This window comes from Ctenopharyngodon idella, chromosome 9 (genome assembly GCF_019924925.1).
Source record: "Ctenopharyngodon idella isolate HZGC_01 chromosome 9, HZGC01, whole genome shotgun sequence".
NCBI classification, from domain to species: domain Eukaryota; kingdom Metazoa; phylum Chordata; class Actinopteri; order Cypriniformes; family Xenocyprididae; genus Ctenopharyngodon; species Ctenopharyngodon idella.
In genome coordinates, this window is record NC_067228.1 from 23370046 (window position 1) to 23392957 (window position 22912).

Consider the following 22912-nt stretch of genomic DNA (forward strand, 5'->3'; position numbering starts at 1 on the left):
AATGGGGGGTCAATTTGACCCCTAACACCGTGTAACCAAAATTTGCACAGCATTTTCGAGATGTATCTATAGTGATTGTGATCTGTCCTTGTAAAACTGTACTCCAGGGCCCATTGTCAAGCAGAAAATGTCTTTCACACCAACCAAATGAATCCAATTTTAGTACACATCAAGCAGATCTAGTGTGAAGACCTCCTCAGTTTAGATCATGACATTTTCATGACATTCACGCTTGCTTTCGGACAAATTGATCCACTTGATCTTTATGTAAAATTGCTTGTCCTCAAATGTAGACCTCTAACATTCTTCTCATTTATTTATTTATTTTTAACTGTTATAAGGAATAAAGGTGGTATGTTTCCCAGAAATGAACATGATCAGTCTGCAGTCATTGTTTTGTCTCTCATGGCTGTGTTGTTCATGCAGGTGTCCCTCAGTTCTACAGCATGAACAGGCCCGTCCCCAGACAGATCACACCCACAGTGGGAGGTTCGTTGCCGTATCGCAGGCCACCCTCAATCACGGGTCAGGCTTCCATGCCCTCCAGCCAGCAAAACGGAGGGCCGCATTACAATCAGAACCAAGGTGCCACTCTCACTATTCATTCCTCACGTCCCTGAAAGGATCAAAACATCCAGTTCTGTTTACGTTCTGCTTATTCGTCAAAGGCAGTTTAAGGGTGTACTCACACTCTGCACGGTTGTCTTGAGCCTGGAGCCTGAGCCCGAGCGCGATTGCCCCCACTCCCCCGCTGGCCTGCACACATATTGCACTTAATGTTCCGGACCGGAGCACGCTTATGTTATATACGATGCAACTTTTTGTATGGAAGAAATGCACGTTCGCTAAGATACTGCCTAATAGATTTATCATTTATGCCACACAGCGATTTTCACTTATTTCCACTTTTATACAGGGTATCCGCAGGGCATTAAAAAGCATTAAAAGTCATTAAATGGATTTTGGCCTTAAATGGCATTAAAAAGCATTAAATGTTATTTCTACAGGCATTAAATTAGATAGTTTTGAAGAAAAATAATACTACCAGTTTATTTTGAATAAAGCCTAAATAATTAATAACTTTGATTTGCTGTTGCAAAATATGCACATTGGTGTGATACACACACAGAACTAGTTTGGTAATTGCCTCCGGCCGGTGCAAAATTGCCGTAACGCCATTTTGGACAGCGGCGGGCTAGTTGGGACCTGGAGACGAAAGGCTACATCAGTGTTGCCAACTTAGCTCCTTTTCAGGCCCCTTTTGCGACTTTTTTCTTAGAAAGCGCGTTGTGATGAATATAGCGACTGACGTTAATTGGAGGAATTTGCAGCTTTACTTGCAAACTACAATTCCTGTTCATCAATAAGGTGAGAACCAGACCCATAATAAACCCAAATACACTCAAATTAATTACATTAATTGAAGAGTATACTATCAAAGTAGTAATAAAGATGTTTGCCGTCGTAATGATGACAGTAGCGCACACAAAAGTAGTAGCTGTTCTGTGCTCCGGCACGGTTAGCGTTCACACTGCATGCGAACCGCGCTCGAGTCCACCTCTTCCAAGCGGGCCAGGGAACTGCGCCTGGGCACGGAACAGAGCGATCACACTAGTCAAACGAGCCGGGCTTTGGGGGTCAAACGCACTCGGGCCTAGTGTGAGTACACCCTAATTTGTTATTTGAGATTATGAATGCCTCATAGTCCGTCCCCCCCACCTGCAATTTACCTTCTTTTAACATTTGAATTTGACAATCATTTCCTGTAGTCATTTCTATCATTATGTTCTTAAAGGTGAAGTATGTACAATTTATCTGTTAAATTACATTCTCTTAACCTTGACCACTATTAGTATGCCAATCATGGGTTTATCTCCCCCCAAAGTGTAAACATTGAGCCTCTCAGGCACTATCTAAAGATTGAGAGAGATCCACTCAGATCTGTCAGTCTCTTTCCAGGTCAACCTATAGCGAGAGTTTGGGGCGTTGGCTACAGTAGCAGGTGCAGCCAGAGGGTGTTTAGCCGGTGTAGGACCATGGCTGACACGTTACACTGGAAAAGACATTCAGCTCCGGTTACAGAAGTGCAAGCCAAAATTCACTGCATTTAGAACTTTAAAGATTAAACAGGACATGAACACATAAAACGATTGGGGCATTATGATGCAACGTGCTACAATGGGTGCTTTGATACCACACAGCATCATCATCATCATGCACCAATTCAGACAAATGTACCAGTTTATAATGTTTTCTTTGATGTGTGCAGGAGACAGCCTCAAACAGTTGTGGCGCATCATGTCAAGAAATGCACCCAGTGCATTTATGCTGGATGGGTTTATTATAAGGAGGACGTGTTCGCTCTAGACAGAGTGTTAGTCTACTAAATTGCATACTCATGACACACAGCAACACAGCTAAAAGTATGCTGGACCTTTATGGAAAGTAGCCTACATTTATCTTTTGAGACATGCCATCACAAGCACCTGTAAGGGTTGTATTTGTGATTTGAGTTGGGAGAGGCGCAACAGGCAAAAGATGCGTTTGCAAGGATGTTTAAACTGTAATTTTTGTAATTCCTCTAGGTGGCACACATACTTCACCTTTAATAATACACTACTGTTAACATAGCACAATGGTGGTACTTTGATGTATAAATAGGTTAGTCTTCGAACTTCTCTAGCTGGTGTAAATCCACCCTTCATCCTTTCTGCTATGAAGTAACCACTTCCTGTTTGTCAGACAGTGTTTGCACACTAAACTAACTGCCTACTGTCTTCTGTTTTTCCCTTTCACGTTCACTTTCTTTATCTTGGTTCATTGCTCACACATTCCCCCTTCCTCTATGCTTTTTTGTGGTCTTGTGGACTAGCCTCAGTGGCCCCCCCTCCCCCCTCCGTACTGCAGATCACACCCCAGCTTCCACTGACGGGTTTTGTGGCTCGCGTACAGGAAACCAGTAAGTGGCTTTGAGCTTCTCTAATGAGACCCTCCAGAATTCAGAGACACACACATACACACGCTCAAAGCGTCTTGTCATCGCAAGACATGCTGTTGAAAGCATGAAAATATACCTATAATACTCGTTTTTAGGGTAGTCAATTGATTAAAAATCGACTTTTTATTAATCGAATGTATTAATTATTAATCAAATTATTATAAATATTTACTAAGAAAAAGCCCTCAAGCCGACTTTAACATTATTAATGACAACTTTATTATGGCAGATGAGTAAATCACTGAAGAGGTACATTCATGTGTGTATGCATCTGTCTTTCTGAGAATATTAGGAGTTTAACTTCCATCACTGTTTCTCTTTCACAGTAAACCATCCAAACATCCATATCATATTTGACTTCTTGCCCTCTCTGCATGGATCCATGAGCTTGCATGGCATTCCCATCTAGAGTCCTCTGTGTCTCCTGTTCATTTCTCTACTCTCTGTTTCAGATGCACCTCCCCCACCTCCCCCTTCAGAAGAGCCGGTGTTTGAGGAGACACAAAATCCAGCTCCTCCTCCAGAAGAGTATGAGGAAGAGGAGTCTTCTGTGGTGGAGTACAGTGACCCTTACGCTGAAGAAGACCCACCATGGGCTCCACAAACTTACCTGGAGAAAGGTACACTGAAAATATTTTGAAGATGCTGGTTAGATTAAGCTCACAACACTATTGAGATATTATTGGCTAACTATGGCATAACAGCATAGTTCACAGTGATGTTCATAAAGACATTTTAATGTGCTTGGTCAAACTTTATATTAGGTGTCTTTAAGTGCTAGCATAAAGAAATTGTTAGGTAAAATGTACTTATTGTGTTCATGTTGTACACTTGTGCTGCAATTGAGGTGGGATATGGGAAAGGTTATGGACAGGTTTGGTGGGTTAAGGATAAGTAATGGAAGGGTCAACAGTCTATACATGAAATTACAGAAATTAATTACAGCTATAATTACATGCATGTTTTTTTTTAAAGTACAAATATGTGCACTGTACCAAATGATTAATATAAATGTTAGTGCACAGTATTTAAAGACACTTATTATAAAGTAGGACAATGTGCTTAGTGTTGACATTATTACCATGATTTGTAAAAGGCCTGTTTTTGCAGCTTGAAGTGGGTGTTAAATGGCAAAGACTGAGTATTATTATCTTAATCACAACTGAAAGCATCATCAAATTAGGCAAAAATATAATAAACAAACTAGTGTTAATTTAGTTAACGAAATCTATGACAAAAAAAAAAGTTTGTTGACAACCTTTTTTTCCATGACTAAGACTGCAGAAGAAGCGTGGATGATCTGAAAACATCGACAAACGAGTAAGCTGGAGTTTAGCTATCTCCATTTGAGATATTCTACTCAAATGAAAGTGTCAAACAGTTAGTCTGTTTCTTCACGAGCCACTTGTGCTGTTTGCTCTGACTAAATCTGCGATTAAACCTTCCCAGTGATGAACGTTAATAAATCCAAACATGGATCTCGACTATATTTGTGATTGTGTTTGCGGAGTAACTTCACTTACGCAACCTCTGTATAGCAGTAGTCTTTTTTTGCTGTTGCTTTAATAGAAAAATGTATTTTGGAATTATTATTGGATTACTAGGAATTTTATTTTGAGAGAAGTTTCTTGTTTTACTAGTTTTCATAATGCAGACAGGGAGTGTTAATTTATATGATAAATGACCTATAAAAAAATCAGTAAACTAGATGAGGTCAAATAAACCATATTAGTCGACATTCTCTTGATTTCTGCTCATAGGTGAAAGTGCAATAATTATGATAAAATGTTAATAAAATGACAACAATCGTGATTATAATTTTGAGCAAAATAATCAGGATTATCAATTTAACCATTATGCTGCATGAAGAAAAATTATCATTGACTAAAACTAGACTAAAATGCTCAGACATTTAAGCCTGGTTTGCTTGTTTAAGGCCATGTTCAGACAGTCAGTCCAAATCCGATTATTTGTGTATTTGATTGGAATCTGATCTAAAATTGATGTCCATACTGTTCAGATCCGATTTGTGTGTCCATGCCGCTCTTTCATTTTCCGGAATATCTGCTTTGGTTTCTATGGCAATGATGTTGCGTTGGTAGGCATACGTCAAAAACTACAACAACCAGAACATAGAGGGGTTTGCAATACAGATATTGTCTTATTTACAACATGACAATGTGCAGCCGCTGCGCTGGACTACTGCGTCTTATGAGCAGAAACATAGGCGGCGGGTATGAGTGGCTTTATTCCATGCTGTCTCCAAACTCGTCCGGCACTTTGCAACAACACAACCTTGTTTCTGTAGCGACTTTCAGCATGTTTCTTATAACAACGTCTGACATTTACATTTTACACGGTGTGAGAAAGTCACATAAACCACGGCAAATCCAATCAGAGTGGTCAGACTGAAACCAGAAATTCTATTTGAATAGGATTATGAAAGTAGTATGAAACCGATTTGTAAAATTTTTTTTTTGCTTTTCACACTTGCTAAATCTAATCTGATTGCAATTGGATATGCACAAAAATCGGATTTGGACTGACAGTCTGAACGTAGCCTTAGACTAAGCCAGGATTTAGGACATTTAAGTAGCTTTTTAAATGTGCCTTAAAGGGTAAGTTCACCCAAAAATGAAAATTCTGTCATTTATTACTCACCCTCATGTCGTTCCACATCCGTAAGACCTTCGTTCATCTTCAGAACACAAATTAAGATATTTTTGATAAAATTCGATGACTCATTGAGGCCTGCATTGCCAGCAAGATAATTAACACTTTCAGATGCCCAGAAAGGTACTAAAAACATATTTAAAACAGTTCATGTGACTACAGTGGTTCAAGCTTAATGTTATGAAGCAACAAGAATACTTTTTGTGCGCTAAAAAAACAAAATCTTTACAAATGTTTTGTTTCGAATCAGTGGTTCGGATCGCTTATCAAACCGCCAAAGTCACATGAACCATTGAAATTATGAAACACTTATGACGTAACGAAGCCTCATTTACTGAATTAGCCTCATTACTTTTTTTTTTTTTGTGCACAAAAAGTATTCTCGTCGCTTTATAATATTAAGGTTGAACCACTGTGTTTTTAGTACCTTTTTGGACATCTGAAAGTGTTTAATTATCTTGCTGTCAATGCAGGCCTCACCGAGCCATCGGATTTCATCAAAAATATCTAAATTTGTGTTCTGAAGATGAACAACGGTCTTACGGGTGTGGAATGACAGAATTTAAACATTTTTGGGTGAACTAACCCTTTAAAACATTACTGGTGTGCATCTTGAGACAAAACAATGGCACTGACATTCTTTCATTTAAGACAGCTCACATATGCATTTTAGTCTGGGACTAGGCTTAAGCCTTTTCTGTGAAACCGGGCATTCGTCGACTAAAACTAAACAAAAACAGGAAAAGGTTTACTAAATATAAACTAAAAAGCTGACAAAATTAACACTAAAACACACAAGTGGTGGGAATGTGTAGAACTGTGAATGATGGGCACTCAAATTTCTGCATGGGTCACTTGACGGTGTTTGTTTTTCCTGCTTTCAGTGGTGGCAATCTATGACTACACGCAAGACAAGGAAGATGAATTGTCTTTCCAAGAGGGGGCCATCATCTATGTCATTAAAAAGAATGATGATGGCTGGTATGAAGGTGTGATGAGTGGTACTACAGGACTCTTCCCTGGAAACTACGTCGAGTCCATCATGCACTACACGGAGTGAGCGTGTCCTCTCTCTCCTCCACCCCCCAACGCCCACCAGCGCTAATCTTACACTGCAGAAGAGTGCATGTGTGCATACAAACCATGCTAATAACAGGTCCTGTTCAGAGACGAGTGGTGCGACTGAAAAGGGGAAGTGATATGAAGCTGAACATCTAGATGTTACAGACCAGACTTTTGCACCACGGACTGAGAAAACTATTATAGAAATAAAATTATATTAATAAAAGCCAACAATATGTTTACTTTACCTTGAATGAAGGATATGGTGTTTGAAGTTCAGGATATGCATAAGCTAGATTTGGAGTGGTTACATTGTCTGTTTTTCCATATTTCATAACCTGTCCTCATTCCACAGCATTGCAGTGTTTTGGAAGGCAGCACTGGGGCTGACTGATGTCTCTGAAACGGATTTATTTTTTGAATGGCCTGAGGTGGGTTTATGGTGTGTTTTACAGCGAGGTCACATTCAAAAAGGGAATTCATTACAATCATATTGTATTTTGAGGAAAAAGGAAAGTGTGGAACTGAACAGAAAGTGTGAATATTGAGAAGTTGCTTTCTATTTATTTCATGTTTGACAGTTTAAGGTTATTTTTAATTTGAGTCTCTGTAAAATGTTTTTTTTTTAATAATTGTTTGATTTATATCTTTACTCTCCCATCTAAGAGAATCTGTTTCAGCCAGTTTGCTGAAATAATAGTAAATATTTGTGAGACCAAAGTTAATTCATGGTGTCTTTGCAGAGTCTGACTCGTTTGCATAAAGGTCTCGCTTTACTTTAACTATCATTAAATATTTCATTCATTTATGGATCCACTTTAATACTTTTTCCCTTATGAGAATCAGTCAGCCCTGACACACATGCAGTACTAGACATATCTAATAACCCCATGAACTTTGGAACGGTTTTACTTTTTTGTTTTACATCTAAATATTGTGTAGTGATGCTAACCAATTGGTTATTTAAGTGTATGTAGTGCTTCATAGACTGCATGCTTAATAAAACAAACCATATTTACATTTCATTTCTTTTTCTTATTTTATTTACAAGGTTCCCACAATAACGGATAACCCGAAATATCAGGAAATTTTAAAGTTGATTTCCAGTCCTGAAAAAATACAGCAATTACTAAAATGTAGTATAAAATATTTCACTAGCTGGTTCTGGTTGAGGGACATTTTGAGATGTTTGCACAATTTAAAGTATAATTTAAGTGTATTAGTACAGTGCTTCCCACAGGTTTTAAATATACTTTGTCACAAGTAGTAGATTATTTTTGTGCCATGGGTAATAGGAGGATTTTCCACAAACAAATACTGTGTGACTTAACATTTTCATTTCTTGAAATTCGTTTTGGGGGATATGAAATACTTTTTATCCATTTACTGCAAAAAGACCTTTAGCATGCATATGAAATATTACATTTTTATGAAAAATACACTTCAATGATGCTCAAAATTAAACGAGTTGTTTCTGGATATTGATCTGTTAGGGGCAGAATTCTGCCATCTGCTGGTTAGAGAAATCTGTAAGAAATACATTTTTTTTTTAAAGTGTAATTACCATGTACATCCAGCAGAGGACCCATAGAGATCCATTCATTTTTCTGGATGTGGCCAACTGCTTTTATAAATGCAATGTGGAACGAACATGATTACACAAACATGCAGGAAATCCATTTATTTGTTGCTACAACTTCATCTTCATTGAGAATGTGGATCATGATTGCTTAGCAATGAGCGCTTTTGAAAAGAGGAGAAAGTGGCGCAGCCGGCGTTTTTCACGCGTTTTTGGATGCAACATGAACGGCCTTTAAATCGAACGCCGATGGTTTCATTATCCCGGCCGAAAAAAGTAGAGGATAAAATAATAAAAGCAAAAATGTAGATTATACCTGGGCAGCCTTTAATATACCCTTTAATAACAGCCCACCCATGTAAAGTCTATGTGTGGGAAGCACTAAGTACTTTAAGTATGTACCTGGTAAGTACCTGACACATCCAAAAAATAGAAAAATCACAAAAAAAAAAGTATCCTGTACTGTAAATCGACTGATAAAAAAAGTGTGGGAACCCTGTATTTAATTAGTTATTCATTACACTTTTGTTCTTGATCCCTCGTATACCCAGTTTAAGACTTTCATGTGACATGGACAATGTCCAAACATTACAGTATTAATCTGGGTGCTCTATAAATGTTTATGCTAAATATTGTGCCATTTTTGTAATGTTATTGAAACGTGTATAAGCTACTATTTGACAATCACTGATCTTTTTTTTTTTCTTTCCAGCTACTAAAACCATTTTGCAGGTCCTAAAATCATTGACTTTATTATGTTACCTCCATAATGAAACTGAATCTGAATCTTACAGATGGAGGTTCTTTAAAGCGGGGTAGAGCCAGCTGAGTGAATCCCTCACTCTACCCGACAATAATACCTGGCAAAATGTGAAGTTCAGAGGGTTTTACCTCGGTCTGAAAGCACATCACTGCAAACACCATAGAGAGATGACAAATATTTCTATTTTAACATAAATAGTGATTTTTGTAACCGATTAAAGCCCATTAACTCAATATGGTGTGCAAATATGTGTATATAACTAAATAAAAGTATGGACGTCAGTGTGAGACGATGAAACTAAATGTGTGAACCGGTTCCTTCCCAGTATTAGTAATTTTCATGTAAATTGTGCCTGATCGCTCCAAAACAGCATATTTTCATTGCTTTCTTAAAAGAAATGTTTCATGTTTATTCATCAGACATAGCCGTATAGGTCCAGATACAAAAGTGAAAATTTGCGTTGACCATAAGCTTTCTGTTTCTGACTTCTTTCCATACTGTGTATTGATGAATGTGTGTTGAGGGGAGTTGATAGTGAAATGTCATCTCAGATGGCGTTGAGCTCAGTGTTTGGGATAGACGCCATGTTCTTTTTCAGACTTACATAACTTGGCAGTGAACAGGGGTCCAGATGGCTTGAGACGTACGTAAGATTGCTGGAGGTTTGCACTCAGACGCCCACAGGCTGTTAGCTGCAGAGACAGAAGAAGAGCAGTTATTCTGCTGTGACGCTCCAACCACTATATCTTTAATTAACATATTTAGATCTCTTCCACATCTTTATATAGTGCTATATCATTTTTTATTTTGCTCTAAGGATACATCGTGTCCTTACAGCAAAAACTGCAACTACACAAGGGGAAAAAAAAAAGAAAAAGAAGTGAGTATTTGTGTGAGATCTGTGCAAATCAAAGCTCAATTCTGTGAAAAGTGTCTCTGTTGTGAGAACAAGATCTCAAATGAGCAGTGCTGTTTATCAGAAGTTTTAGGAGAAAATGCTTGTCAGTATACTTGTGTAAAATGTGTTTCTCTAGGTGTGGTTTTGTATGTCGGTTTTAAATCAGGATGATATTATAACTACATTATTGCCATACTTTTGCTATAACCTGGGTAACAAGTGGAAACAATAAAACCACACTAGCATGCATTCAGATAAGAGTTTACTATACTATACTAGAAAAACAGTCCCAGAATAAGGGTTTTGTTCATAAATCAGGTTGAGGCATGCTGTCATGTGTTTTATGTTGTAATTTAACACAAGTTATTAATTATATCTGTCACACAAAACAATTGTTACCTTTAACATTTCGTTTTATATTTTATATAATTAATTTTATATAATAGTATGCTAGTCTATTTAGTCTCTAGCACTTCTCAATACTTAGGTCACTTTTCAAATCTCTTCACACGGTGAGCACAACATCAGTGTGTGTGGGATAAACTGTGGATCATTTATCATTGCTTTGGCATAAAATACATTCAGTGACTACATCTTTCAAATTACACCTTTTTTTTTTTTTTAACTTAAGTTTAAGTCCTAACAAAACTGAACAAGAGAGCAATTTGCTACATTGCTTCAGTAATGCCATACTGAAATATATTCCAAATTTAAAAAATGAAATACTATCAAAACAATCAGATGTAGCTGAACACCTGCACCATTTGATTACCAACTATACAGTTTAGTACTGTAATTTAAACATGGACAATGTAATATATACGGCAGTGAATTTTAAACAGTGTTCTGTCTGTCATTCTTTTTTGTAAAGAAATTTTGCATTAGAAATCATTGTATAATGCTACCAGTTGTTTTTAGCTCAGTGTGTTTGTTGCTAGTGTTGTGGAAGAATGAGTTGACTGGAGATTTGTGTGAAGTGTTTTGTTAGTTTTAGTGTGTTTTGAATGTGAAATTTATTGCTGTGCCAAATTGAACATTGGTAAGAAGAACTGTGTGAAGAGGTTTGAAAAAGTGACCCAAGTATTGAGAAATCTGTCCTAGCGATTATACGAAAATTGTAATGGTAGGTTCCAATGTGGAAAAACGCCCCCATATAGTGTGAAAACATGCCTTGCTACTGAGGCATTTTATTATAAATGTCTGTTCAAAGAACTGTCCTTTTTGTGTGGAGAATAAAGATAAAAATGTTCAATAGCTCTCTTTTTTTTTTTAATTAAAGACATTTAAAAATATGCTGAAATTTACACTCAAAAACAAACACACTTTGGGAAAGATCCCCTGAGTAAAAAGTGAAAAATTAATAACTGTTGACATTAAATTAGGCAAAGTGTCTATCGATTTAATATGATGAACCAAGCAGTGAAATTATATTACGTATAATAGTGCTTTTGATTTTTAAAAAAAAGGTAAGTTCAGTAGTTCAACAGGGCCATACACAGACATTTTAGTGGGGGCGGGTGCTCAAAGCGAGAAAAAAGGCACCCCTCTCATAATTACTATAAAATAACATACTGTCCCAATGTGTAGTGAGCCAAGGTCCTTACCAGAGCCCAGATTCACACGATATACTGACTAACAAGTTTATGAGCTATAGGGAGCTGATTGAGAGGCACTCAGTGGGTCCCCAGGAGCAGGGTTGAAGACCTCTGCTGTAGACTTTACCAGACACTCATGGAGATGTCTAATACTCAACAGATTTCTAGAAAATGGGCTTATATATATATATATATATATATATATATATATATATATATATATATATATATGTGCTATTATAAGAACAAGCAACAACAAGCAAAACATGCTTTAGTGGTCTAAAATAAATAACCATGCTCACTATTATTATTATTAGCCTATACTAATACTATTTAGGTGTATTTACATTCCACTTATAGTTGCATGAATAATGGTATGAGATTAGTGTTTTAAATGTAAAATTTTGAATAATATAGACATATGAAATGGAAAAAATAAATAAATCATACTTTTCTCTATATGATAATTTTATATGAAACCAATACCGCCAGTAGGTGACCGATTTATTCATGAACTGAACACCAATGTGTTGCAGGGAGACGCTGTTATGCTTTGTTTAGTTGGTGAAATTTAGCAAAAAGTCAAAACTGACATTACTGTGTTTAAAAATTCTAATATCAGCTTTTTGTTTACTGAACTTAAAACATTGTGCTGATTTTAGGAAAAACAGGGCGTTTGCGTGAGATATTGCTAACTATATCATATGATATAAACATAAAAGACAAAATCTCATACTGGGACAATTCATATCTTGAATTTTGCGGAAATTCTTATTAATTTAGGTCAGGTAGCATTTCCGACCCTGCACGTGTAGGACGCCAACGCCAGACTCGCTTGCTTTCTGTTAGGCTATTGACTAAGTGGCTTTATGTAGATATTTTAACAGTGGTTTAATCTGACAGCATTGGCAAACAACTTGGGGTAAACAACAGTATCGTTACCTTGCTGTCACCAGTGAATGCAGGTCACTCGATTTGCGTGGTGGCCATGTCGAGGGATGTAGAAGTTGGGCTCGTGCCGCTTGAGCTAAAGGGTGGAGCTTCACTTCCACCACCCCCTCTCTGGCCAAGTACACCTGGCTGCAGCCTGCAGATCGGGGCGGGGCTGAACTTGGGGCGGCGCCTTTTACTCTGATTGGCTCAGTCGTCTATCATAGGCATACATGATAGTACATGTGTTAGGAGCTGTCTTCAAATTCAAAATTGCTTTACTGGCATGACTGTAAATAATACAATATTGCCAAAGCTTGGAATACATACATCATAAAATAACAATAAAATCATCAAAATAATAAGAAAATATTATAGCATAACTTAAACTTAAATTAACAGTGTAACAAATAAGGCACATGTCTGAACATTAGATAACAGTGCTTTAACATATATACACACACACACATACTGAGGGTCACTGACTGTGGTGGACAGTAGGGAAACACTATAATGCTTTTTCACTATAATGCACAGACAATACATCATTAGCCTACATCCCACAATGGCAAGAGAAATTAATTATGAAATGCTTATTCGTGGTGGACACATGTACACAAACCCTGTACTTTAGAGTAGAGAAACACTAATAAAATATTACTCCAGTAAAAACAAAGGTTTCTAATGCGACACAAGTAAGATCGACCTAAAATAGTTAAGAGCTCAGTCTAACATTATTATGAATTATTATGAACACATTTCTAATCATGTAGCCTATGAAAGACTATTGAGCCAATCAGAGAATCGTGTCCAAAACACCATGGTAATACCATAGTTTTTGGTACTTTGATGTATATGACAATAATGTGAAGTGCAAAGAGTGCAGGTGAGTCAATATTTTTGGAAACGCATAAAAAAAAAAATGTTGGCATTGCTGAAAAAAACTTTATTGCATTCTCCTTAATTGAATTGCACTCATGTCTTTTGCAGCGTCTCATGCATAAAGCCTGGTTTATCCTCGCCGCGTCTGCACAAGCGCAAAATGTCATAGGCTACTTGTCTTTTATTTACATAAAATTAATTGTTTACATATTGTAATAAACCCAGCCACGACTAAGGGCCACTGGTGAGCTTTCTTATCATGGGTGCACTTACGCTGCCAAGAGCAGACTTATCAACGAAGGATATTAACTTTATTAACGATAATAGCAGCCTTGTGGCATTGTCACACTTTGGCAACCTGATACAAACACTGGTTATTTAATTTCATTATACAATGCAGACACATTAAAAAGGAAACCCAATACGCATTCAGGTTCAGGTTCAACCCTGCCCCGTTCTGCAGGCCTCAGCCATGTGTACTTGCCCTCTCTGGACGTAATGGACGTAATTTTATCCCTAAAACTATCGGTCTGCGCAGTGCTGCTTTAAGTCGAGCACACCTAATGGCTCTGCAGTGAGAAGCCTCTGTGAAGCATCTATGCATGTGCCTGATACACAATCAAGGTGCACAAGCTCCCTAAAGCCCTCTTATTAACCGCCATGTAGATCGTATTACAGACATTGTGAAATAATCATCTAGCATTTTCATACTGTAAACCACAATGTCCTCAGGTACTATGAAGAGCTTAATTAAAACTGCAAAAGCATTTCATTTGTGGTTAAATCCAAGGCAGGGCTTGTAACATCGCATCTCTGGAAGATTGCAGTGAAAGAAAATATATTCCCATAGAAAGAACAGCAGTAGTGAGTTACCAAAGGAATAGAAAGTAAAGAGAAAATGACATCAACCTTCATTCTGCTGTTCTTCTTTCAGTGTTGCTGTGTCTCAGGTACGAAAACATTCATGATTTAATCAGGTTTATAAGATGAGGATCTAAATATAGGATCACTGTAAATGCTTATAATATACATAGTCATGATCTCAGTTGTTTAGCAACACTTTACAATAGCTTGAAGAAGGCATTAACATAGTGCTTAACAGATTATTATTGCACATTCAAAAAGTAATGTCTTGAAAATATACAGATATTTTGATATTTGCAATGTACACTACTGTTCAAAAGTTTAGGGTTAGTACACTTTTTTTGAAGAAATTAATACGTATTAAATTGATCAAAAGTGACAAAAAGACAATGTTACAAAAGATTTCTATTTGAAATAAATACTTTTTATTAAATAAATGCAGCCTTCGTCTTTTTTCAAAAAACATTTAAAAATCATACCAACCCCAAATATTTGAACAGTAGAGTACATATGTCATCAACAAACAGATTGAATTAGTGAACGTTACGATGGAGTGTAAAAATTTACTTTCATTAAACAGGACACCTTTGGTTAGGATATAACTTCAGTCCTATGGCTAACCTGGCATTGAAGGTTTCTGTTGATGGAGTCAACAGGCAGTCCAGCAATTTCAACCTGCACAGGCCAACTAGAAGAGTGGTCCAGCAGGTAATAATATACACATTTATTTTTAAAGAAAAAAAAAGAGTTTATTTATGTGTAATTTGCAGCTTCAGGAATCCTCTCAGTCAAAGTGGTCAAGCAGTTTCACATAGTAGCATACCGCCATCTAGTGGTTATATAAATATAGTTCAACTCAACAAAACCAGCGGTAGTTCACATAAAATTGTCATCATTTACTAACCCGCATTTTTTTCTTCTTCTGTGGAACATAAAAAATATATATATATATATATTTTGAAGAATGTTGGTAACTAAACAGTTTGGGTTCCCATTGACTTCCATTGTTTTTTAGTCCACAAGTTTGGAACGACATGAGGCTAAATTATGACAGACTTTTAATTTTGGGGTGAACTTTTCATTTAATACTCACTAAAAGAATAATTCGAACAAAAACGATCATTCTTTAATTATTCACTCACCAAATCCAAATCCATATGATACAAAAGTGTAAACAATCGTCACACTTTTCCTTGCACACTCAACAACAGTTCTTAGTGACATCAATAAGCTCCATCCTTATTTATTTATTTATTATTTTACACATCTGGCAAGGCGTATCTCAGTTAATTTTAACTCCAACTTTGTTAAAAATGCAGCCCACTGTTTGAGTTTGTCACTTCTTACAATTTCAAGACGAGTATTTTCTATTTTTATTTTGCGTGCCAGGCATTTAATGCATAAATTCAAAGCGTTTAATGCGTTATAGCCTAGCTAATGACTAAATGAACAAATAATTAGAAAGTCGCCATAATTTATGTGAAAGCTACTGCAGAGAAGGAAGTTTCGAGTGATTTATATAATGCTAAAATACATTCAAAATGAGTCTAATTAAGTTTGCTAATGTACTAAATGTTAACGATACGTTTAAAGTGTTGACGGCTGTGTAATCAAACATTAATGGTTTAAGTGACAGACTCTTCTGATCTTTGCCCTCGAAGATCACACTGGTACGTCAAAATACGTATGATATCCTGCTTGATTTCGGAATAAAGGAGACAGTCTGTCTGAAATACGCCAGGAGAACATACATGCATAGTTGCCTTTTCAAACGTGGACGTTTTGCGGTAAGAGCACTCTTAACTCGCTCCCTGTTACAGGTCAGACATACCATTCACTAATATCGTACTAAGATATTTCTCACCTTTTCTTCTCTGTCTCAAGTCTGAGGAATCGTGCTCGAGTCTCGCGCGTGTTGGCAGCATGTCTGTAGCTCCTCTGGGCATCAGTTGTATTGCTGATACAGCTGCACTTGGGTCCAGCTCAGAGTCCAGCAGTGAAGAGGTCATTCTCCGGGGCACAGGACAGGCTCCACTGGGCTTTTTCTCTCCAGGAATAATTCTATGTCAAGGAAAGTTGGACTGTTCCAGATTACTGCTTTGATTTCATAAAACGTGATTAAAACAGACAGACAGACCCCCAGTTGATGCTTCAAATAAAGCAATAACCTTTGTTGAGCTTTAAACAAGATGCATTTTCAATCAACTCCTTATCTCTGTGCACATTTCTGTGGTAAACACACATGAACTGTAATGAAATTAAATGTTTAGTAGTTAATTGCTGTGGTATAGCTGTGATCTCTTGATTACCGCCCAAGGAACATTCTTTTACAGTTTAATCACTCACATAAAATTATGCAACACTTAAGTGTATATTTTAAAACCGTATACACGCATTATGAAGAGTTTTCTATCATTGTTATTCATTGTAAATCAGAGGATTTACCATAATAAGCTTTTAATTGTATGATAAATTCCCATCAAAATAACAAGAACTTGGACAACATTCTGTGTGATTTACACATTTATATTGTTCAGTTTAAATGTAACAGACATTTACTTCCCCATTTATTTTACTAAAGGTTCCTGACTTTAAGAAACAGCATTAGCTCTGTACTCCTCTCTGTAAAGAGAAATGTATCTGTTCCTATATTTCATTGCTTAGCCTTTCAAAACAGAAGGATTTTTTTGGAGATGCAAAACCAACAGGTACATATTTTCTCAACCTACACATTCAAGTTTGCTAAATGGATGACAATGAGAGTAGGCACACAGTGAATTTTTTTTTTTTTTTTTTTGCATTGTAAGTCAAGCAAACTTGACATGACACCTTTTATTTTGTGGCTATGATCCTAAAACCCAACAAAGTGTGCAATCTTAGGCAAACCATACAATGGAAGCATGCATGCTAAATTAATGTCAGTACATTTTGACATTTCTGTGACATGAGAGATAGATGTTCCAGATATGTGACACTTTAATACAGCACTGTATGTAGACAGAGGTCAAAATAAGGAGAACAACATCACTTCCTACTGTGTGTTTCACCCATGCAGAGCTAACGCACATTGATAAAGTCAGGAACTGCAGCTGTATGTACAGATAGATAGCAGTGTAACCAATATAAACAGACAGCACATCCGATTCCACACACAGACCAGTTACTCAAAACTCAAGATGTACTCAAGTGGTAACAGGCTCATTTTCATCCTTGTCTAACATTTGGACATCTTCAAGAAAAGTAAGGGTCCACAGCGACACAACATAAGATTTATCAATAACAATGATAGTTGTTTTTTCTTTCTTGACATTTTAGTGGAAGGTTCAAAACCATTTAAATTAAATGTGGAAAATTTGGTAGAATACTTCATTTAGAATGTATGCTACACAAGTGCAATTCCCACATCGGGATTTGCACATCTAATGACAAGTAAGGGCGGCATTTTTACCAGGCCCTCGCTATTTTTCTGAGAGTGGATCAACCAAATCACTCAGACAAAATGCGCGCACGCACACACACAAGCATCGGTTCAACAACCCTGATTTTCTATTCACGTTTAACGTTTACAGTCAAGGGTTTCAAAACTAAACTTTAAAATAAGAATATATTTCAGGTATTAAATAATTTCATATAAAAAAAGTACAAGTTCCCTCCCACCCCAGAGTTCCACATATATATTTTAATATACATATACATTATCCCCTTTCCTCACAGCAGTGTCCATGCAGTACCTATAATAACAACGTCAGTCTCTTTTTCTCAGAATTTTTGTATATCTGCTACACTTAATAGCAAAGCGGCACAAACACGCAGAGAAGCTTATGTTATAGATGGTTTGGCTTTTTCATACTGTGGTTATAATCTGGGGTTAAAATGAGTATTATTTTAATGCAGACGTTTCAGCCGTTGAAGATAAACAGAGTGGAAAAGGAGAGTAGCATATCCATACTCGGCACATTGTCCCATCTACCACTCGCTTGTCAGTTTAGTGTTTTGGTCCCGTTTGGGTGGAGCCGGCGGAGGACCCCGCCGTAATGTTGCATAGCCTGAGATGTTGGCGCTCATGTATCCGCCCTTTTTCTGCTGTCCCAGCAGCAGCTCTGGAGGAGGGGGCGGAAGGGCCATATCGTCCATGGTGGCTACTGGCTCCAGCTTGGCTGAGATTCGTGAGGAGGTGAGGGAGCCATGTCGAGTCATGGACTTCCTTTTGAGAGTTCTGTTGAGGTCTTCCAGAAAGTTGGGCTGGATGGACAGATTGGCCTTGGGGGAAGTTGGTGGGATCTGAGAGTTAAAAGAGGACAGAGGCATCTGTTGAGGAGGTGGAGAAAGGGCAAGTGGCTCAGGGGGGCCACTGCTGCGGCGGTGCATAGTTGGAGGCAGTGCTTTCTTTAAGGAGCTCTGCTTCCATGAGGATGTGGAGCTGGAGGAATGTTGGGGTTGAGGGTTCACCACGGCTACTTTGGGAGCCCCAGTGTGCAGTTCTGATGGGAGAGGTGGAGGAGGCAGGAGTTCCGAGTCTGGCGGCGGAGGAGGAAATTCACACTCCGGAGGAGGAGAGGGGAAGTCTGAGCTGGACTGGAGATATTGACCTTGCTTCCCCTGGATAGCCAGTGGCAGATTAGCCAAGTTAATCTTGCCTGGTTTTGGTGGTGCCCGAGGTCCTGCAAAAGAGTCCTTGGAAGGTGATCCTGTTGTAGAGGATGGAGTTGAAAAGGAACTGGGTGGGGCTTGACTAGTTTGGGCAAACATGCTGACCAGATCCTCCACTTTCTTGGACTCCTGGTACTCAACCGAAGAAGTGGACTTGATGCTGGAGTTGCGCTGTGGGGTTGGAGGGGGCTTCTTCCCTGCTGAACCAGTAGAAGAATTTGATGATGTTGATGGGGACTTCTTGATTGGTGATCCCACCTTGCCAGAAGACTGTGGGGCAGGAGGTGGGCTTGGAGCAGGAGGTGGAGGGAATTCAAGGGTGCTCTCTGGTGGAGGTGGAGGAAATTCAGGAGATTGTGGTTGAGCCTGCCCTCCTGGCTGCCATTTTGGTTTGGTTTTTACCACAGGAGGAGATATGGGACATTTGGATCCATCAATAGTGTCAGGGAACTGGTTTACAATCTGCTTTACCAGCGATTGGGTGGGAGAGATGGGGGCAGATACAGATGGAGCTTTGGAAGAAAGGCTATATTGCTTGGGAAGTGTCGGTGGAGGTTGATTGGGACTGTGACCACTGGACAGGCTCTGCTGTTTCTTCATGGTGGCCTGAGGAGTTGGAGACAGAGAAGGGGGCACAGGGGAAACAGGGGAAATGCCAAGGCCAGGTTTTGGAGCTGTTTGGGGTGGAAACCCACCAGTGAAGGTTTTAGGAGGGGCAGGTGGACCTGACTGCTGAGGTGGTGGAGAGAAACACACTGGCGGAGGTGGTGGAGGCTCTTCATCTTGCTGGACAGATGAGAAGTCATAGGCCATATTAGGGAACTTCTGAGCTAAGAACTGCTGGAGCCCATTGGTGCTGAGGGGAGGTGGGTATTTTAACTGTTCTGGGGGTGGTGGTGGAGGCAAGTAACCATTACTGTGTAGGTGAGATGGAAGTGGCAGCTGGTCATCCTCTGGAGGTGGAGGCGGAGCATAGTGGGGGCTGAGAGGGGCGTGCTTCAACACCGCCATGGCTGACCCTGGCACTGGCATCTCTGGAGGAGGTGGTGGTGGTGGGGGCGGAGGAGGACTGCTGGCAGTTTCTGCCAAATTATTCATAACCGGTTTGAGACACTGTGAGGGTGGCGTTGGGGGAGTAGTTTGCTGCTGTACTACCAATAAGGGGGTCTGTTTGTAATGATTTGGAGCCTGGGAGATGTTTTGCAGCCTAGCAAGGGTGCTGTATTTAGTGAACTTAATTGGAGTTGAGTGGTGCGTGGGGTTGGGGAGCGGGGGAGGTGGTGGAGGCGGCGGTGGTGGAGATGGGGGTGAGGTAGGGGACACTGGGGACACACCGCTGTAGCTGCTACGAGACTGGATAGACTGGGGTAGTTGGGGAAGTTGTAGAGGGTAAGAGGCTCTAGCAGGGTGTGTTGGTGGGCCATCCATTCTCATCTGTGGATATAACAAAAAAAAATCAATCAATTAGAACAGGAGTATGAATGAGATTTTTTTGACATTGATTTTACATTTTTGAATGATACATATGTATTAGTAATGTGCAAGAAGATATTCAGCAGACAGTGCAATTAAAAGATTGAAATGACATGAAATGTTATGGGAAATGTTATAAAGTCTTATGGGAGGAACCAAGAACTGTTAGTATTGAGATCTGGTCTTCCAAACTCAGACGCTTTTGTTCTTACAAAATCGGTTCATTGAGATGTAGAGTTCAATCATAAAATCACCAATTATAACAACAGCAATTCAGTGTGTGCATCACAAAACAGGAGTTATCCTGTTTCCTGCTGTGCTTACCTTCTCTGAGAATATCTCCCATTGATAACACACACCAAACCAAAACACTCCAACCATTAAGTAACATGTTATTCAATACAACACCAGTGCACTGTCTGTTAAGAGTTAACACAAACTATTACTGAAGGTGTCTCACACCAGTCCCCAATTACCCAACATTCACAAAAACAACTAAGATGAACCGCCCGCCACACACATCATATCAGTGGTTAGTTGCTTTAGAGGTTCACATGTGAGGATTATATAACATATAAAGGGCTAGAGTGTGAGGTTTTTCCACACCCCTAACCTCAATCCCCACCAGTGTATAGCCTTTCCAGACTTGACATTCTCATCCTGGGTAGACAAACAGAGAGGGGACCAATTAACAAGTAATATAACTGGGGACAGTGTGACATGAGTTCAGTGTCCCACAATTGTGACTCAGATTTCCCTTGTCCTCTGAGTAATTAAATTTGACACTTGAAAGTAGCTGACAATGTGATGTCATATCCTAATTTAACAAATTCCACTGACATCATTTTAATTGACCCTTCACTGGGAGTTTGATTGACAAGCGATCTAACCAATCATAACGCCGAATCCGCCATTTTGTCCGACAAAGCAGTCATAAGTTAGAAGATTAACCTCAGTGGACTTGAACTTGAAAAATGGTGTGTATTTACGTCTTTCCGCATTTTAAACAACATTCCTTCTGATGTTCATTCATGTTTATTTGATGCTATAAATTAACTAGTAGGAAGAGATGATTGGTTCACGAGCCGCTTGAGCTGAGGCACTACAGCAATCTGTCACGACACATTAAAGAGCCACAAAACAGTTTTTATTGTATGAATTTCTTAAAAAAAAAAAAACACACACACAATTTGAAAGCTGGGACATTGTTTAATATCATAAGTAACCTGCTCTGTCTTGTCTGTCGACGCGTTGTCAGTATCCTCTTTGCTCCGTGATGTATTTTTCACTCTGTGTGGCGTGACAGCGCCATGGCTTGTCGGACAAAGCAACAGTAACTAAGGGGGGGCGGGTCTTTGTGAAGGGTCAGTTAAATCAGAGTAAATGGGAACTATAATTAAAACACTGACACCATCAAACCAAACAAACCTCCTTGTTTTCTTTTTGTTTGGTGTATGTGTTTATGTTCTTTAAGGTTTTAGTGTGACTATATATACAAACTAACATACTTTTTTGTTGTTCCTAACAATGCCCTTCAGCCATGACTGAATTCACAATGCAGCATGGCCTCTTGTACCTTATATCTTACATACTGTATAATACTGTCTAATATTGCAAACAACAGATTTTTTCAAATGGATTAGGATACGTAACAATGACACCATGATGAAGAAACAGAAGTGGAACGAAGCAGAGCAAGTAAAGATTTAAAATAAAGTTCTTCAATGGTCACCTTGGGTTCATCTGCCTGATTGCCTCTCTTCCAGGCCTCAGAGAAGATGGAGCTGACCACACTCTGAGAGCGCACATGACCAGAGGACGTAGTCTCTGACACACCACTGTCTGATTGGCTGGAGTGGTTGGATTGAGATTCTGTAGGCATGAAAGTATAAATGAATCAAAAGTTGAGTAAAGACACAAACATAGAAACCCGATAATCTGTCTCATAGACAACAATACAAAAAAGCCTGTTAAACATCAAGTACTGCCTCATATCTCAGGTTACCTGTATTTCTGCTGGTGCACTACTGATCTTACCTGGTAGACTGGAGGAGCTAGAACCAGACTTGATACTGGAACTGGACAGGGAGGACCAATCATGAGCAGCCTCTGTGCGTCTCATAGCTTCCTGGTAGTTCACATACAGCTGCTTCCCATACTGCATTAGAAATCACATAGATTCAGCCACAAAACCTAGCATTATACACATACTATACATACATATTACATTATACACATTTACACCAAAACAAAATATTACCTTGGCAATGCGTATTCCGTTAACCCACTGATGCAGTGTTCTGACATCGTCACAGCACAGATACTTGATGTACTGTGATTTCTTCTGAATCTGAGGGTGCTGTGTGAGGACAACGGAGACATTATCTATACTGATGCATTTCATTGCCTTTGTGGAACGCATATAGCAATAGTTTCATATCCTTATATCAGTTATAGACACATCAGCACATTTCCATGTATCAAACTATAATCAGCTGGCTCACCCACAGACATATTTCACACAAAACTGGCAGGCATTACCTAA

The 22912-nt window shown here is 38.7% G+C and overlaps 3 protein-coding genes and 1 long non-coding RNA gene across 21 annotated transcripts in view; 2 read left to right on the forward strand and 2 right to left on the reverse strand.

Moving 5' to 3' along the window:
* abi2a (abl-interactor 2a) overlaps positions 1 to 7753 on the forward strand; it is a 44400-nt gene extending 36647 nt beyond the window's left edge. For 8 of the 18 annotated variants that reach the window (XM_051904902.1, XM_051904903.1, XM_051904905.1 and 5 more), the window contains 4 exons: positions 427 to 585; positions 2873 to 2959; positions 3445 to 3618; positions 6556 to 7753. In XM_051904902.1, coding sequence (XP_051760862.1) covers positions 427 to 585; positions 2873 to 2959; positions 3445 to 3618; positions 6556 to 6731 — 596 coding nt within the window. In that variant the 3' untranslated portion in view covers positions 6732 to 7753. Of the gene's footprint in view, positions 1 to 426; positions 586 to 2872; positions 2960 to 3443; positions 3619 to 4275; positions 4319 to 6555 lie in introns of all 18 variants that reach the window. The other 10 variants (XM_051904904.1, XM_051904920.1, XM_051904913.1 and 7 more) reach the window with 4 other exon arrangements.
* Positions 7754 to 8920: 1167 nt separating this feature from the next.
* On the reverse strand, positions 8921 to 16174 carry LOC127518354 (uncharacterized). Its single transcript, XR_007931537.1, has 3 exons — positions 16109 to 16174; positions 12511 to 12716; positions 8921 to 9767 (listed from the first exon to the last, which is right to left on the reverse strand). It is a non-coding gene; the product is annotated as an uncharacterized LOC127518354 (long non-coding RNA).
* Positions 14279 to 16945, forward strand: LOC127518353 (secreted phosphoprotein 24). Its single transcript, XM_051904921.1, has 4 exons — positions 14279 to 14330; positions 14825 to 14952; positions 15906 to 16031; positions 16129 to 16945. Exons 1-4 carry the CDS (start codon positions 14279 to 14281, stop codon positions 16345 to 16347), a joined length of 525 nt encoding a protein of 174 aa, XP_051760881.1. The 3' UTR covers positions 16348 to 16945.
* raph1a (Ras association (RalGDS/AF-6) and pleckstrin homology domains 1a) overlaps positions 16750 to 22912 on the reverse strand; it is an 81588-nt gene continuing 75425 nt past the window's right edge. Inside the window, 4 exon segments of the mRNA XM_051904901.1 lie at positions 16750 to 20328; positions 22100 to 22239; positions 22405 to 22525; positions 22628 to 22726. Coding sequence (XP_051760861.1) covers positions 18211 to 20328; positions 22100 to 22239; positions 22405 to 22525; positions 22628 to 22726 — 2478 coding nt within the window. The 3' untranslated portion in view covers positions 16750 to 18210.

Coding starts and splice junctions, on each gene's coding strand:
- LOC127518353 (XM_051904921.1), top strand. CDS start 14,279: ATGACATCAACCTTCATTCTGCTGTTCTTCTTTCAGTGTTGCTGTGTC. Junction 14,331..14,824: donor TCAGTGTTGCTGTGTCTCAG/GTACGAAAACAT, acceptor TTCATTAAACAG/GACACCTTTGGTTAGGATAT. Junction 16,032..16,128: donor TCAAACGTGGACGTTTTGCG/GTAAGAGCACTC, acceptor CTCTGTCTCAAG/TCTGAGGAATCGTGCTCGAG.